We start from the raw sequence: 16,453 nt of genomic DNA, 5'->3' as shown, positions 1-16,453 counted from the left end.
ACTTCATGAGGCCTTTAGCTCTAGCTGAAGAAGGACAGGCAACCAAGAAATGTTGAGACTGGGAGAGTCTTCCCCAGGAAGAGCACACTAGTACCAAATGGTCAGCTCTGAAACTATATACATACAAGTGATCTTAGACAGACAGAGCAGGTTGTATTTACATATTTAGGAACACACACAGAGATGTAACAACTATTAAAGAAAAAGAGGCTGTGAATTTGAAAGAGCAAGGTGAGGAGGGGACAGGAATATGGGAAGGTTTGGAGGGAGGAAAAGGAAAGCAGAAATGAAGTTAATTATAATCTCCAAAGAATAACTAAAAAGTAAAAAAAAAAAAAAAAAAGTGTTTTTTAAAGAGTGCTGGAGTTGCTTATCACCAGCTAATTTGCTCCACCCTGCCTGCCCCCAGCAAGGTCACCTGTTAGCTCATTTTTCGCAGGGCAACCAGACCAGACCACAGCGGGTTTTTTGTTTTGTTTTTTTTTTTGCGATCACGCCCCCTTTGTGAAAGTGAAGTGGACCGGACGTCTCTATTCACTGAGGTTCCAGCTCCCTGGACTCCTGTCGCATTGCTGACTCAGTTCTTCCCATCATAAGCTGAGGGGGTCCAACCTGAAGCTGGTCTTGTGCAACCGCGGGGCTTAGGGGCCAATCGGGAGGGCGGGGCGAAGGGGCGGGGCGAGAGCCGTGACGCAAGAGGCTCGGGCCAATGGGAACACCCCGCGGCGCCGGCAGAGTGGCCCCGGCATAAAAAGAGAGGCGCGGCGGGGCTCCCCAGCTGGCCGCTGCCCTTCACTCCGAGCGTCTCTCTCCAGGCTGATCTCCCGGCCCCGGTGACGGCCACAGGTCCCGGCCGCTGGCGAAGCGGAGCCGCAGGGCTTGCAGCACCCCTGGGTGTCTCGGGAGCAGTCGCACCGGGTCCATGGAGAAGGGCCCGCTACCGGCGGAGAAGCCGAGGGGAGCCAGGTGCACCAATGGGTTCCCCGAGCGGGAGCTGCCGCGGCCCGGGGCCAGCCGGCCTGCCGAGAAGTCCCGGCCGCCCGAGGCCAAGGGGCCACAGCCCGCCGACGCCTGGAAGGCAGGGCGGCCCCGCAGCGAGGAGGATAACGAGCTGAACCTCCCCAACCTGGCGGCCGCCTACTCGTCCATCCTGCGCTCGCTGGGCGAGGACCCCCAGCGGCAGGGGCTGCTCAAGACGCCCTGGAGAGCGGCCACCGCCATGCAGTTCTTCACCAAGGGCTACCAGGAGACCATCTCAGGTCCGTGCGGCCGCCGGAGGGAGTGTGGGGCGCGGGGAGGCGGCTTCAGGAAGTGGGGGCAGCTCCGGGAACTTTCCCGAGTTGCTTCACTTTTGGCACTGGGAGCCAAGCTGTCACCTCCCAGCCCCAGCCGAAGCCCAAGCCCTGGAGCCTCCAGCGTAACGGAGGCGAGTTCCCCTCCTGGGTCGTGTGGCTGGCTGGCACCCAGGGGCCTTGGGGAGAGGGGACTCGAGTGGGCCTAGCCACTGACCCTGAGCTCCGGGGCGGGAGGGAATGCGGGACCCTCTCACCCGAGTTCTCAGAGCTAGATGGACGTAGCAGGTGCAGTACCCACCTTCCCCACATAAGGATCCCCTGGACACTTGTTGAAAGGGACGCTTCTTCTGTCAGTCTGAGATGCAGCGCTTTTGGGTGAAGCCAGGCTTCCTGTGCATCCAGTGAGCCTGTTAGTGAGCAAAGTTAGGTACTTGTAATGGCGATGGGGGACATCTTCAGAGAGTTGTAATTCTACCACCTCGAGTTTACTCCACTTTAGGACTTTGCCAGCATTCGGCACAATTCTGGGTTCGGGCTTCTGCGGTTTGAAGTGTGGGATTTTCTTGGGCTAATATTGTTAGTGAGGGCCTTTCACACTTGCTCTTTCAAAAGAGAGGGACCCCCTGGCTACTGTTCTGAGAGTTGAGGTTCAGTGGACCTGGGACTCCGTGCTTGTGTGCCCCCCCCCCTCCCGCCCCCAGCCTCAAATCAGCAGTCTGAGCTTGCAGGTAGTAGTCTTTCCTCCCCAGTGATGGGGAAGCAGTTGGTGTGGGTAGGGTACGGAGGCAGGGTAAGCAGTGTTGGTCTTTATTTTAAAACAAAAAGCTTCTGGTTCTTTTGGCTGAGCTCAAAGGCCTCGGGCTCAGTTTACATCGGTGCGTCTCTGACGTGGTTCTTGGCCTCCACTGATTTCTCCTGGAAAACAACAACAACAAAAAACCAGGGCTGCCATTTTCCTGAAGGTGTTGAGAGACTGAGAACCCGTCCCAGAAAGAACAATCATTTCTGCCGAACCTTCCCCCACTTCAAAGGAAGGGTGGGAGGGAAACCAGAGCCTGAGGAGGGTGGGGCCCCAAAGGAAACGGAACCGCTTCCTAATGCTAGGGAGCCGACCCAGATCTAGTTCTGAGTCTGGGTTTCATTGCTTTATGTTTTGATGGTGCAAGTTTGGATCCCGACAGCAGAATGTGAAAACGCAGACTGATGAACAGTCACTGGATTTCCTGTGGATTCGGTGTCTGAGAGTGTTAGTGTGTTTGGTAGTCCAGGATGTAACATGGAGCATCTGATCTTACATCTGCCTCTTGTAGATGTAAAAGGTGGTCCTCACCTCTAGATTTCATCACTCCAAGGGAGAGGAATCTCTAGCCCTGGTACATGTCACACAGTTCTCTAAAGAGACTGGCCTGTTTTTTGAGATCTGCTGTCACAGGCTTGCCTCATAAGCCGAGATTCAGCTACGGAGGCGTCTGGACTCCAAAGCACCCTTCATTCCAATTTATTAATAAAAAAAGTCCATTGGCCTGGAGACAGCAGATTGGCACCTATCAGCTGAGGAAGACGGAGGGCTAGAGAGTGACAGCCTAACTCAGAGTTTCCTTTTCCAGTGACAGAAATGTTCACCTCACAAATTGTGAATACTACCGAACAGCACACTTTTCACATGGCCAACATGAAGAATTTTATAGATATTTACCACAAAAAAATCACAGACTACTTAAGATTATTGATAGCTATTCATTGAGATTAAAAAAATTATTATGTAGCCTTGGCTGGCCTGGTACTAGATATGTAGGCCAGGCTGGTCTAGAACTTGCAGATATCTGTCTGCCTCTCTATCTATTAATTCCTTGTCTGGTGCTCTATCTATTAATTCCTTGTTGACTTCTGTCAGAAATCGTGTATTTGATACCCTCCCTTCCCCCATTCTCTTCCAGTTTCTTTTCCGTTCATTTCTTGGCTTGGGGGAGGTGGTCATTTCCCACCACCCTTCTCTGTCACACCTTTCCTCTCTTTCCGGTACCTGCCTTTCCTTGGGAGTGACTGTAGTGATCCATGACAGGGCTGGGTGTGTCAGGGTTACCAAGTCTCCCTGCGGCTATCACTACTGGGATGTACCTTGTGGGCCAGGAGGCAGGGTGGAGGAGAAGTCAGCACCTCGGCCAGGCCTGGCTGCCCTTAGAATCTAGCACCAGACTGATGCTAACTCAGACTGAGTCCTCATTCTCCATTTCTGTCTCCTTCCAGTTTAACCAGACTCCTCTTCTCTTCCAGACTTAAGATTTTAACCTTGGTGAGTTCTTCTATGCAAGGCACCTTCTCTCCACCTCCTGAGTGCTGGGGTTACAGGCGTGCGTCACAACCACTTTGCCTACACTTCTTCTGTTCAGAACCTTAATTAAGTTGGAAGGCCCTTTGGCTTGGCCCTTTCTCTGTGTTATCTTCTCCCAGGTATGAATAGTGACAACCCTCTTGTTGTCATTAGCCAGCAAAGGTTAAGTGCTATATCCGATCCCGTCATCAGATGAGCCTTTTCTGAGTTTATGGAAATCCCCAAGTTTTAACTCTTCTGTCACATTTCTTCATGAACATGTTTCCACTTGTCCTTCCTGGACTGCCAAGAGTTTTCATGATCATGTCCACAGTGTCCTGGATTTCGGGAAGCATATGGATAATCCAGCATGAGGTAGTGGCACTGTTGGGGACAGAAAGCCATGGCCCTCCCTCAACCATTTGTATTGCAGATTGTTCCTGCTCCCCGAAGAGTGTATTCTGACAATGAGATACTTTTAAAAAAAATAAAAACAGAGTCTTCACTACTTCAAGAGAAAATTTAGCAATTATGAAAGATTTTTCTTCTGAAATCACAAATGTATCTGATTTATTAAATCAGGTTGCATTGGGGAACTAAAAACTGACAGCCCTGAAATATCAAGATAGACAAAAAATAAAATTCTCAAGAGCTATTTTACTTTTTAACTATATGTAGGAGTGTGTGTGTGTGTGTGTGTGTGTGTGTGTGTGTGTGTGAGAGAGAGAGAGAGAGAGAGAGAGAGAGAGAGCGCACATGAGGACATCACATTCCTTGAAGCTGTAGTCACAGGCTGTTATGAGCTGTGCAGTGCAGTGTGGGTGCTGGGAATTGAACCTGGATCCTTCAGAAGAACAGTACTTGTTCTTAGCCTCTAAGCCATCCATCTAGTCTCAAAATAAAATTCTTTTCTATTCCCTACTATATCAGATGGAAGGTAAATTCATGCTCTCAGTTTTAAAGTACATATTATAGGGGCTAGGGAGATGGCTCAGTTGATAAAATGCTTACTGAATAATCATTAAAACCCACATTTGATTCCCAGCACTCACATAAGAAAGCAAGGCATGGCGGTGCACTTGTATACCACTGAGGAGGTAGAGACAGGAGGATCCCTGAGACTTGCTAGCTAACTAGTCTAGCCAAATTGGCAGGCTCCAGGTTTCTGGAGAGAGTGACTTAAAAGATGAGAAATTGAGGAAGACTGCTGACATTAACCTTGGGCCATGAAAACACACACACACACACACACACACACACACACACACACACACACACAGAGAGAGAGAGAGAGAGAGAGAGAGAGAGAGAGAGAGAGAGAGAGAGAGAGAGATTCATTTTACTAAGGGCTGAAATGTTGAAATGGACAAATATGAATGTGTAGCTCATTTCAATCTTGACTCACTAATACTTTCTGTTGTTAATTTGGTTAGAGAATTATTAAATAGAGCCTATTTGTTGCCAGAAAGAGAACCATGAATAAAGGAGAAAATAAGAAAGCCGTTGGTACAGTAGTTTATGTAGATCAGAGCTGTTGAGAACACAGGAGAAAAGCCACGAATAGGCACATAAAGGCACCACACACAACTTCAGAATGACAAACAAGTATGGCACTTGCCCCAGTTACTTTTCTATTGCTGTGAAGACACACCATGACCAAGGCGATTTATAAAAGAAATCATGTAAGTGGGGGCTTTCGTATAGTTTCTGAGGGTGAGTCCATGACCACCATGGCGGTAAGGGCAGCAGCAGGTAGGCTGGCATGGTGCTGGAGCAGTACCTGAAAGCTTACTTATCCTCAGGTTGGAGGCAGGGGTCTGGTCTTGGCATGGGCTCCTGAAACCTCAAAGCCTCCTACTCTTTCCCAAATGGTTCTACCAAATGGGGACCAAGCACTGAAACATGAGCCTCTGAGGGCCATTGTCATTCAAGCAGGACTACAGCATTGGTACTGGTAACAGTGTCTCGGCTGCCATAGAGAAATGCCACAGCTAGGGATTTCAGCAGCAGACATCAGATTTTATAGCCCTCGAGGCTACGTCTGAAAATGAGGAACCAGCAAACTCTCTCAAACTGTACTGGAGACCTTCCATGTCTCATCCTAGTTTCTGGTTGTGAAATTCAATCCCTGTTCCTTGGTTTTCATCCATCACTCCAATTTCTGTCCCTGTCAATGTCCACATTTTTGTCTTCTGAGGACACTGGTGATGGTAGATTCAAAATCTAGTATGTCTCATCTGAATTTACTGAGTTACACCTATAGCAGCACCGTATCCAACAGCATCTTATTCAGAGGCACCCAGAACTTCAGCATGATTTTCTTTGTAGGGTTCAATCCAAGCAATTATGAATATTATGTCTTCATAATATTACCTGGGAATTTTATCAGTGTTTCACTTAATTTTTATTTTTGTTTATTTGTTTATTTTGAGACAGGGTCTCTCTAGGTAGGCTTACCTTGAACTCACAGAAATCCACCAGCCTCTGCCCCTTGAATGCTGAGAATTAAAGGTTTACACCACCAGGCCTAGGATCACTTAATTTTTTTTTTCACTGTGTTCCAGGAATTGTGCTGAATGCTGAGAATGGGTGAAGCTGAATGTTGTTCTTGCCCTCACAGGAACTCACAGCCTTTTAGAGGAAAGAAACATTAACCAGTCACTGGAAGGAGAAATGTGACAATAACCACATGGCTCTGTGAGCATTTAGCAAAGGCACTTGACTCATGCTGGGAGATGGCCACATGGAAGGTACAGCCATGCTGGGGCTGCCTGGTGTCTTTGCTCACTGGCTTGGAGCCCTCCCCGAGTCCTTGAAAGGTGTCACCTTGCTCTGTCTTCATAATAGCCCTACAGGGCATGCAATATTCCCATGTTATAAATAAGGAAACTGAGGCACAGTGAGGGCTAGCTCCAGGTGGTACTGAAAAGAGGCAGAGCGGAGAGGATAACGAGCATCATGGGTCATGGCTTTCTGTTGATGACAGTGTTTTTCTAATTAACTTGGCTCCTTCTTCTCCTTTGTGTTTTTTCCTGCCGTTTGTTTTGTCTGGCTCGAGAAACTCCTCCACATCCTGGCATCTCCCCAGGTCTGCATTTGCAGCATCCTTTGGTTCAGCGTTTGGGTGAATGAGCCTGCAGTACCAACATTTACCAGGAGAGGGCTGATGTCTGATTAATGATTTCTAGATTAGGAGTCTTGGATTGGAGGGATCCTAATTCCAGGCTATGTGAAGGGAGATGTTTCTGACAGCTGTCGATTCTCTATTGAGTCTCTGGCAGTTATACTCAGGGATAAGCTAGAGTGAGCTAACTGAGATTGTCTGAACTATCTGGGAAATCTGTTATGCTCAAGGCTGAAGATACTGACTTACTAGAATTTTCTTTTACAGTAGAATGTGTTCAGAAAAGAAGGGACTGTAGGCATCCCTCTTTGAATTCTCAGCAACTGTCCCTCACAAGTGATGGACTTGATGGATATTGGATTTGTTTCTGAAGGAGAGAGAATATTTGGTGCTTTGTCTTGTTAGGATTGTGGATTTAAAAATTATTTTAAAAAGACTCTTCTTTTTATTTTGTGTGTGGGTGTTTTGTCTGCTTGTATGTCTGTGCACTGTGTATGTGTAGTGCCCATGGAGGCCAGAAGAGGTCATTGGATCCTCTGGAGCTGGTGTTAGAGATGGTCGTGAGCCACCACGGGTGGGTGCTGGGAGACCTAACCCTAGTCCTCTGGAAAAGCAGCTTGTACTCTGCTGAGCCATGTCTCCAGCCCAGAATTAGAAATTTTAAATCCTTTCTTGTAGAAGGGTTTCAGTGTGCATGAGAATAGGCTGTGTCCCCATCACGCATCCTCTGTGACTGTCAACATGAATGTAGGTCTGTCCTGCTTTGTCCCTCCTGGCCTTCATAACCCTTCTTCACTGAGTCACCTTCAAGCAAGTCCCTGATGTGACATTTATTGGTACACAGTCTACTGATCTCTAAAATATAAGGACTTGAAAAACAATAATGTATGCTCACATGTGAAGTTGACCATAGCCTCCTAATATCAAGTATCTAGCAAATGTTTGCAGTTATGATTCTCCCACAGGTTTCTTTGTATAAACTGATCTTGATTTAAACAAAACTCCTACATTATTCTGGGAAACTCTCCTTATGGTCCTGTGGTGGTATGTTGTGACATACATCACCACATGGTCCTTTCGTTGTTGTTGTTGTTGAGACAAGGTCTTTCATGTAACAGCCCTGGCTGTCCTGGAACTCACTTTGTAGACCAGACTGGCATCAAACTCACAGAGCTCTGCCTGCCTCTACCTTTGAGTGCTGGGATTAAAGGCACGTGCCATCACTCCTTAAGGTTTTTATAAGTCACCCACATTGACTTCTTAGACTCTAGTAAGTTGCTGAAGAAATGGGCCATTTGTTGTGCAGGATTTCCCACATTGTAGGCTTTGTTTATTTTATTCCCGAGTTAGTCTAACATGAACCTTTATTTCTTGTATTGCATACACAGTAGTTATCAGATTGGGAGACTTACTCATCTCTCTAAACAAACACTTTTAAGGTTAGGCAAGCCTGATTCATAGAAGGAAGCATACAATTCTGTCTGGAGAAGCCAAATATCTTCCTTTTCTGGCATTAAGCTTGATTAGCCTGAAGGGTCTCAGTCGAACTCGTCAATGAAAGAGTTCCAGCTTTTCACCTACTGCATTAGGAGCTATTGGTGACTACCTAGACCTGGCAATTATTAGAAGTGACAGACTAATGATCTTTGGTTGTTTAATTCATTTAAAACTTATTAGTTGGAATTCTTTAAAGGTATAACAGGACTCTTGTGCCCCTTTATAAAGGGATATAATTCAAAGAGTATAACTCTTTGGCAAGTTTTAAAGTATCCAAAGCTTAAAAACCATAAAAAGTTGTAATTTTTAAATGCATTTAATTCTGTAGTAGAAAGCTACTTAATTATGGCTTCAATCTAAGAGCCATAAAATATGACTGACATCATAAAAATTAGGAATTTTCATATGTTAAATACCAGTACAAATGGAGTCAAGTGATGAACTGTGAGGAGTCATTTAGCACCCCTGTCCTGGACAGTGGGCTGATAGTTACATAAGAAGAGATGCTGGGAGAAGGGTGAGCCACACAACTGGAAATTGCCAAAGCTTGTAAAGAGAAGGTTCTTAGTAAAGGAAATCCAAAGGGCTCCTTAAACCCCAGAAAATATGAATGATCTCACTCTCCACAAGAGAAACACACAAATCCTAGATATAGGTACATTATTCTTTGTGGGATTGACAAACATACAGAAAATTGATACTATCGTATTGAAATTATAAGAAAACATCATGTGTGTTCAAGGTTAGTTACTATCTAGAAATGACTTAAATACCCATTGTCTTACAATGGCTAAATTGTAGCTAAAGTTTTCCTGTGTCCTGCCCAGTCCTCAGCCACTCAGACCCAAGTAAACAGACAGAGGCTTATATTAATTAAAACTGCTTGGCCATTAGCTCAGGCCTACCACTGACTAGCTCTTACACTTAAACTCAGCCCATTTCTGTTCATATATACATTTCCACATGTTCCATGGCTTACCTGTGTGCCATTACATGCTGCTCCCTGGATGGTGGGCTGGTGTCTCCCAACTCAGCTTTCCTTTTCCCAGCATTCTCCTTATCCACTTATCCCACCTATACTTGCTGCCTGGCTACTGGCCAATCAGCTTTTTATTTATCAACCAATCAGAGCAACACATTCACAGCATACAGAGCATCCCACAGCAGCTAAATAGTGCAGAAGTTGAATTTTGTGTGAAAATGGTGTGTATAGAAACAGAATGTTGTGTTAAGAAATTGAATGATAATGCCAGCATTTGCATATTACTGAGAGACAAGGGCAAGGATAGAAATGCTCAACAGCACTCCATAGTTGTCTGGGAGTAATGCTGGTGTCAGGGCACCAAGCTCTGTAGAATTACAAGTTCCTGTCTAACTTTGAAATCTTCTAAAAGTTGATAATCTGCGATCGACAGGAAGCCTTACAAATAACAAACAGGTTAATCCAGAGGTGCTATGTTATGTGTATTATACACAATAAAATGTTTATAAACTATGAGAGATCACTTTTACTAGGTTATACAACTTACTAGAAAGAGGAACTGCTCAAGAGAAGATTGGCAGATAAGCCAACACAAACTCATGACAGTAGCAATGGGAGGCAGCTATGAAATTATGATGGTTCTTCAGTTAATAGTTTTGAGGTGTCAGGCATTGAACCTGGGGTCTTGTGTATCCTAGGCAAGGGCCCCACCACTGAGCTTATCACCAGTCCAGTTAATGCCTTTCCACTTATGACTTAATACTGGAATGTTTATTTATACTCGACTACAAATGGCACTATGTGGGCCATACTTACATGCATCTGGAAGAAGTTTCACTTTGTGTGAATGTATATGTATGTGTGGAGGTCAAAGGTTAACATTGAGTGTCTTTGTCATTTGCTCCTTCACCTGATTTTTGGGATAGTCTCTCCCGGAATTTGCAGCTCTCAGATTGGCTAGATGGCCTGCAAGCCTCTGGGGGATCCTCCTGCCTCTGCCTTCCCAGTGCTGGGATTATGACCACCATGCTCATTTTTTTTTTTATATTGGTTCTGAGGGATCGAAACTTAGGTGCCTAAGCTTATACAGCCAGCACCTTACCAACTGAGCTCTTTCCCCACTCTAAGTATTTACTTTCAAAATGGATTTGTGCATATTGTCAAGGTAGTAAATGATTAAAGCAGATTGCTGTCAGTGCATATTTATTTTATATATACCTTAATTTTAGAAATGTTGCATTGGGCGGTGGTGGCGCACGCCTTTAATCCCAGCACTCGGGAGGCAGAGCCAGGCAGATCTCTCAAAGTTCGAGGCCGGCCTTGGCTACAGAGTGAGTTCCAGGACAGGCTCCAAAGCTACACAGAGAAACCCTGTCTCGAAAAATCAAAAAAGAAAAAGAAAAAAAAAAAAAAGAAAGAAAGGAAAAAAAGAGAAAGAAATGTTGCTAAGCTAGCTGATTCTGATACCCTCCCCCCCAAAATTGTCAGAAATATCCTAAGCAACCTATATATAAGTAAATCAGCACAGTTCAATCTTATGGGTCTACTGTATATTAATATATTTAATTTTCTAAGTACATGTTTGGATTTTCAAATAAACTGAAAACATTGTGACAGCCATGGAATGTAGCTTTAGCTCAGCGAAAGAAGAGCTCCATGCTCATCTCACGATCCAGTGTATGTAGAAAATGGCAAGTGTATGAACTATGCTCAGCCCTGTAGTCAACCTCTGCCAGCCAGGACCTCCTTAAGTCACTCCATGATGGCTGTCCCACAGACTCCAAACTTGGCTCCACACTGCTGAGCCAGGTGTTGTTCAATCAAGACCAGGCCCTCACCGGACTGCTCAGGGCTCATCCATTCCAATATATCTCCAGTGCTCTCTACCTGGTTGCTGGTAGACCACCATTTAGCACCGTGAGACCAGTTTCCTCACAGGCTGCACAAACAATGTCAGCACATGTAGCTAACACAACACAGACAGCAGGTCCAGCCCTGTACCAGCAGGTGCTATAGCTGTTCTTGCTTTTCATACTGTTTCCCAGTATAAATATGCTGCAGGAGTCCCTGGTCCACAGCAGTATCTTAATACACAGTCACCATGCAACAGCCTGCTGTTCATGTACAAGGCCAAGGTCCTTGGATGGCTTCCATGTTGGCATTGGTCCCCTATCAAGAGCAAAGGCAGAAGTTGGGTGAACAGTTGTTTCTCTAATTAAAGCCACACACCCGACTCCTGCTGGGAAGGTCACTGGCGTGTTGTTGGAGGTTGATGACTGGGAACCAGGTCACAGGGTCGAGTCTCCAGGGTCTCTCCGAGCCATGGCTGATGGGTAGACTGCAAATACATCAAGCTGAAGAGGCTGCCCAGGAAGCAGCTAGCAGTGCCTTGTGGCTCAGCTGCTAAAATTGATCAGGGGTCATGAGTAGAACGGCATGCTTCACCAAAGAAAAATATCTAAACACCAAAATTTAAATATTAGGAAAACTTTGCAAAGTACAAAAATGAAAAGAAAAAGAAACTTTGACTCTTAACATCCCAAGAAAATGCCAGGTCTGGCAAGAAGTGCCAGTCCTATGTTACTTGACTTAAAAACAACAAACTCCCATAAAATATTTTATTTTGGGAAAAGCATTCTTTTACTCAGTTGTGTATATACATATAACATCTCTGTGGCATCTCTTTTCCTTTTATCCTTTTTTTTTTTTGAGTCTCACCATGTAGACTGGGCTGGTCTTAAACTCATAGAGACCCACTTGCCCCTGCCTCCTGAGTGCTGGGACTAAGGATTTATCCCACCACACCTGACAGCAGTTCTGCTTTAAGGAACAGAATTGATAATAAGTAAGGAAATGTAATTTGAATTATAAAATTCTTGCTTTCATAAAAATTCCTCAATATTATAGGAGCCTGAGCCTGGACAGTTTCCTCACAGGGTTTCTGATGAAGTTAGGAGGACAATGAAGATGTGAGGGTGCCGAGGTGGCGGGTACTGACAACAGGAGACTGTGGTGATGCTGTCTAGACTCAGGCGTTGGATGCTGGGAGAGAGGATGAATGGGGGATGAATGAGGGCTAAGTGCAGGGGCGAGACAGGCAGCCTTAAGGAGGCTCAACAGCTCAGCTCTCTCTCTCTCTTTTTTTTTTTTTAGAGTCAGCTATATTTTCAAAACAAATGCATTGAGGTTTCACCTAATGTCCAACTAGCTGTGGTGAGGAAGCAGGTCAGGGGGAGAAACACACTGACCAAGCTAGTTCAAATCCAAGGCTGGTAGAGCTGCAGTCCTCTGTGCTGGCTACTTAAACACTCATTACGGCAAGACCATATATACCACTGGACACTTGGCCTGGAACTAAAGAGAAGTGGATGCATATGCAGTTCTGTGCCTCCTGATGCTCCAGTCAGCATCACTCACGTACACTGAAGTGACCCCATAAGATTTTAATGGAGCAAAACCCCCTGATGATCAGGACAACCCATTGCCGATGTGTATCAAGCTCCTCTGTTTCTGTAGATTAAGAGCATAGCACATACAGCTATGCACAGCACCAATATTTGACTAATAGCAAGCCACCATGTTCCAGGGTGGTATATTTGCTATCTTAAACTTTTAATTGTTATTTCAGGATGTGCCCCTACTTATTCAAAACACACAACTATCGAACGCAGAGCCTCTTGGTCTTGCATACACCATACCACTTGATTGCATTATTTTCTCTATGCTTGCTGTAACCTTGTGTTTTGTCTGTCATGACCTTAAAACAATAGAATATATGCACAAATATGTAAGTATTCACACACAGATACACACCATTAGTGTTGTGGAGTCTAAGTGGATAGCAGGTTGTATAAGCATGTTCCATGGTATTCATACAGTAACAAACTGCTTAATGATTCATTTCTCAGAGCAGAGCCCCATCATAATCAGGCATAGTGGCATATCCTTGTAATTCCAGTACTTGGGAGGTGAGGACTGGCCTACACAAGACTCTATTTAAAAAAAAAAAATCCCCATCATTAAGCAATGCCAAGTTTGACTTTATTGAATACAGGCAGATAAGAGCTTACAAGTGATCCTGTCCCTTAGCTGTATGATTGCTGGCATGTCTATAAATTTGTCCTTCTTTTCATTTTATATATGGTGGTAATACTCCCAGAAGAATTAAAAACTGCAAAAAGCATTGGATGCTTGATATACCCCCACTTTGTGATGAGAGGGAACCATGGTATATTGGCTTACAATGTGTCTTAAGAATGTGAGCCACTTTGGGGCTTTGAGTCACCATAGAAACAACCCCAAGGCTTCTGCTCTCTGGGGCCATCTTGACCACATGGAGAGACCACTTGCTGGTGGTTGAGACATAGCTGAAACACTGGACGTGTGAGTAAAAGCCCCTCGTTCGACTCTAGCCCTAGGTGGAGAGGAGTAGTGGCCAGACACTTGTTCTGGGTCCTGTCTCGTTTCTGAGCCACAGAACCTATGGACCTCATAAGCTAGCTGTAGAACACTTCTGGTTATGCAGCAGAAGCATCTGGAACAGCTTCTGAGATGAGGCTACATAGAATTTGCATTTGTACAGAGCAAAGGGAGCAGCTTCAAGCAGTTTTAGGCTAGAGATTTAAATGTGTGAATTACGTGTGGAAGGCTGAGCCTGGGAGAGAGCCTGAGTACATGAAAGAGGGGAGGAACTTTAGATGTCTGCACTGTTAGTGTGAGGTGTGAGAGAACTCCCAAGCTAATTCTGAAGGGACCTTGTGTTTAACTTTGTCTCGGTGCATGATGTTGCAAGGGCACTGTGGAAATGCCAAAGCGGGAAGATGGAGCATTTACTCTGGCAGTCTGGAACCCCACGCTCTCAGTACAAGTAGCTGTGGAAGCCTGAGGCCCAATGACACAGTGCTGTGAGCCTTGACAGTTTCCCGATGTTAGTAACACTGGGGGGTTGGGCCTGTGATACAGATTTTCCCTCCTCGAACAGGATAGGCTTATCTTTGATGGCGCCTTTAAATGATTTAATTCTGGGTAAGAGCAAAGAGTCCCCATGCGCTGGGTTGCATTGCTGTCTTCCTAATCCCTGGGCTCCATTGTTCCTCCCCCTTACCTTTCTCTCTGTTGGCGGACCCTGTAATGTCCTTCTTGTCCCTAGGATGGAGGGATGCCGAAGGTTCCAAAGCCATCTTTCATCAGGTTTGAATGCTGGAAGATGCATCGAGGATCACACCCTGGCCTGGCCCCTCTCGCTCATGCCCAGAAAACAGTAAAAACAAGCTCCACTGACAGGAGTTTCTCCCTCTTTTGCCTTCCACCCTGGCAGAAACAGGTCTGTTTGTCCTAAACATGCACGTCCGTATCCGAGCATGTAGGAGATGTGAAGGTTCTGTGTAGCAATGCAGCCTCAGAATAGGAGCTCTCAGAGCATGGATCCAGCTAGCATCATGGATCTGGGACCTTTGCAGAAATCAGATTCTCAAGCCCACCCAGACCTACAGAGAGCCATGTGCAGATGGGACCCAGCAATTTGTGTTTTAACACAACCGCTGGAAGGGGCTGGCAACCCCTGCTGCAAAAGATGCTTAGAGAGCATCGCATTGTGGCCTTACTGTATTTCCAGGAGGGGTCCTAGCAGGCTAAAAGCTTGAGGGATGGGTGCTGAGCTGTGTTGCTTCGTTGTTTCAAACTGGTAAGTGCAGTGGTGGTGGGGTGGGCAAACCCTGACTTTGGGAGGCTGTTCTGGCTTCCTTTGTGGTTGTGACTAACAGACAGTGGAAGGGAGAGTACTGTGAACCCCGTTTCCAGGGTTACCTTCTTGCTACTGATAACGGGCAGGAAATTAAAACAATCTGTGATAAAACTTTGTTCTTATTATCCACAGATGGCAGCTCTCAGATATGCGGGAGCAAAACCTAAGTAAATATAGCCGGGAGACTTCATTATTGAAGAAAAATGACTTGGTGTGGTCAAGTTTCTGGTCTGGGTCCGTTGTAATGAAATGGGAAACAGGCGACATTCTAGTGTCTCAGTTCTACACAAAGCATTAAGCCTTAGGAGGACAATTGGGTTTCTTCCTGGTTTGATTTTTGAGTATATAAACATTCATATGAACTCAAAGTCAAAACGACATGACATGGGCTGGAGAGGTGGCTCAGTGGTTAAGAGCATCTGCTGCTCTTCCAGAGGACCCAAGTTCAGGTCCTAGCATTGCTAACTCCAGCTCCAGGGGATCCAATGCCCTCTTGTGGACTCCACAGGCCCCTGTGTTCACAGGTGCACACACCCTGCCCCATACACATAATTAAATTTTTATGTATACGTGTGTGTATAAATATAACTATGTATATATATGTGTATAACTATATATATAGTTATCAAACCACAAGGGCAATGACAATGTGGGCCTTTTCTTTTCTTTTTTTTTCCTTTTGGTTTTTCAAGACAGGGATTCTCTGTGTAGCTTTGCTCCTTTCCTGGAACTCACTTGGTAGACCAGGCTGGCTCGAACTCACAAAGATCCACCTGGCTCTGCCTCCTGAGTTTTGGGATTAAAGGCGTGCGCCACCACCGCCCGGCAATGTGGGCCTTTTCTATTACCCCAAAGGTTTCTTCCTGTCATTTTGCAGTCAGATCCTTTCCCACTTCTCTGCCTCCTGTAAGCCATCTATCTTCTTTCTCCTTCTATACTTTTGCCTAGGACAATCTTGTGTCACTATGCGGTTTCTTCAGACTACACGTAACTGACCTGAAGAGACTAGTTCATGACTAGGAGACTGTCTTCTCAGAGTACCACTGCATACGTGACCTGTCATTACCTGAATGGTGCAGTGCACAAGGGTAGCCTTCCATGTTTCCATGTGACTTTATGCCACTAAGAGACTGGAAGAATTGTCATGTGTCAGTAGTTCATTGTGTTTTTCACTGATCATACTCTGTTGTTTATACATCTTAGTTGCTGGATATTTTTTTGTTTAAATTTTGAAATAATTTTAGACTTATGACGAATATACCATTTCACCAGCTTCTACCAAAAATAAATAAATAAAAACCTTACATGCCGTAACACTTCAGAAGTCAATATTGGCATAATGCTGCTAACTTCATACTTTATTCAGGTTCTGCTTTAATTTTAATTGCACTTAGCTGTTATATTTCAACTCCGACAATTTCACAACTTTTTTTTATGACCTTAATGATTTAAAAAAAAAAATACCCAATTGAGCCATGCCTAATGGTACACTTGCCATCCC

General features: G+C 45.2%; 1 protein-coding gene across 1 annotated transcript in view; it reads left to right on the top strand.

The window, feature by feature from the left end:
* The first annotated feature begins 768 nt into the window (after positions 1 to 768).
* Gch1 (GTP cyclohydrolase 1) overlaps positions 769 to 16,453 on the top strand; it is a 38,218-nt gene continuing 22,533 nt past the window's right edge. The window contains exon 1 of the mRNA XM_036199473.1: positions 769 to 1,259. Coding sequence (XP_036055366.1) covers positions 923 to 1,259 — 337 coding nt within the window. The 5' untranslated portion in view covers positions 769 to 922. The remainder of the gene's footprint in view (positions 1,260 to 16,453) is intronic.

This window comes from Onychomys torridus, chromosome 9 (assembly GCF_903995425.1).
Source record: "Onychomys torridus chromosome 9, mOncTor1.1, whole genome shotgun sequence".
Classification (NCBI taxonomy): Eukaryota; Metazoa; Chordata; class Mammalia; order Rodentia; family Cricetidae; genus Onychomys; species Onychomys torridus.
This window is presented reverse-complemented; position numbering and strand designations above follow the sequence as displayed.